Below are 730 nucleotides of genomic sequence, written 5' to 3' on the forward strand. Positions count from 1 at the left end.
CCCAGCGCCCCCCCAACTCCCCAACTCAGCCCCCAGCGTCCCCCCAACTCCCAGGCCGGCCCCCAGCGCCCCCCCCAACCCAGCGCCCCAGCCCGGCCCCCAACCCCGCCCCCAGCCCGGCCCATTGGGCGTAATCCGCCCCTATGGACCGTGTCTGGCACAGACGATTTGGGGGAACCCCCGAGCTGGGGGCCCCAGACACACATGCCCCCCGCCCCGCTGCCCCAGGCAGGCCGCCCCGCGCAGGCTGCGCTCCCCTAACCCGGCCGGCGCAGGCTGCGCTCCCCCGCAGGGCGCATGTGGCCGCCCCCAGCGCAGCGGTGACGCGCGGGGCGGGGCGGGGCCGGGCTGCGGCAGGAGGGGCCGAGCCGAGCCGAGCGGGGCCGGGCCGGGCAGGATGGGCTCCCCCGCCGAGACCCCGCACCAGCTGCTGGGCCGGATCCGCTGCCTGGCCGAGTGCGTGGGCTGCTTCGGCCGCGCCCGGCCCCTGCCCGCCGCGCTCTGCTACGTGCCCCGCCGGGTGCGCTACAAGCTGTGCCGGGACCCCGCCGCCGCCGGCTCGGGCCGCTCCCTGCTCAGCGTCAGCGAGAGCCCGGCCCGCGCCCGGGCCTGCAAGAAGCTCGCCAAGGTCGCCGTCGAGCTGCGCAAGGGCACGTGCGTGCGGGCCACCGGCGAGGAGTATTGCAACAGCCAGGGGCTGTGGGTGAAGCTGAGCCAGGTACCGGCCGGG

At 78.1% G+C, this 730-nt stretch overlaps 1 protein-coding gene across 1 annotated transcript in view; it reads left to right on the plus strand.

Annotated features, from left to right (window-relative positions):
- The first annotated feature begins 374 nt into the window (after positions 1-374).
- HECTD3 (HECT domain E3 ubiquitin protein ligase 3) overlaps positions 375-730 on the plus strand; it is a 14,294-nt gene continuing 13,938 nt past the window's right edge. The window contains exon 1 of the mRNA XM_026651911.2: positions 375-718. Within this exon, the coding sequence (XP_026507696.1) occupies positions 398-718 (321 nt within the window). The 5' untranslated portion in view covers positions 375-397. The remainder of the gene's footprint in view (positions 719-730) is intronic.

This window comes from Terrapene carolina, unplaced genomic scaffold (assembly GCF_002925995.2).
Source record: "Terrapene carolina triunguis isolate 2854851 unplaced genomic scaffold, T_m_triunguis-2.0 Scaffold110, whole genome shotgun sequence".
Taxonomy (NCBI): Eukaryota; Metazoa; Chordata; order Testudines; family Emydidae; genus Terrapene; species Terrapene triunguis.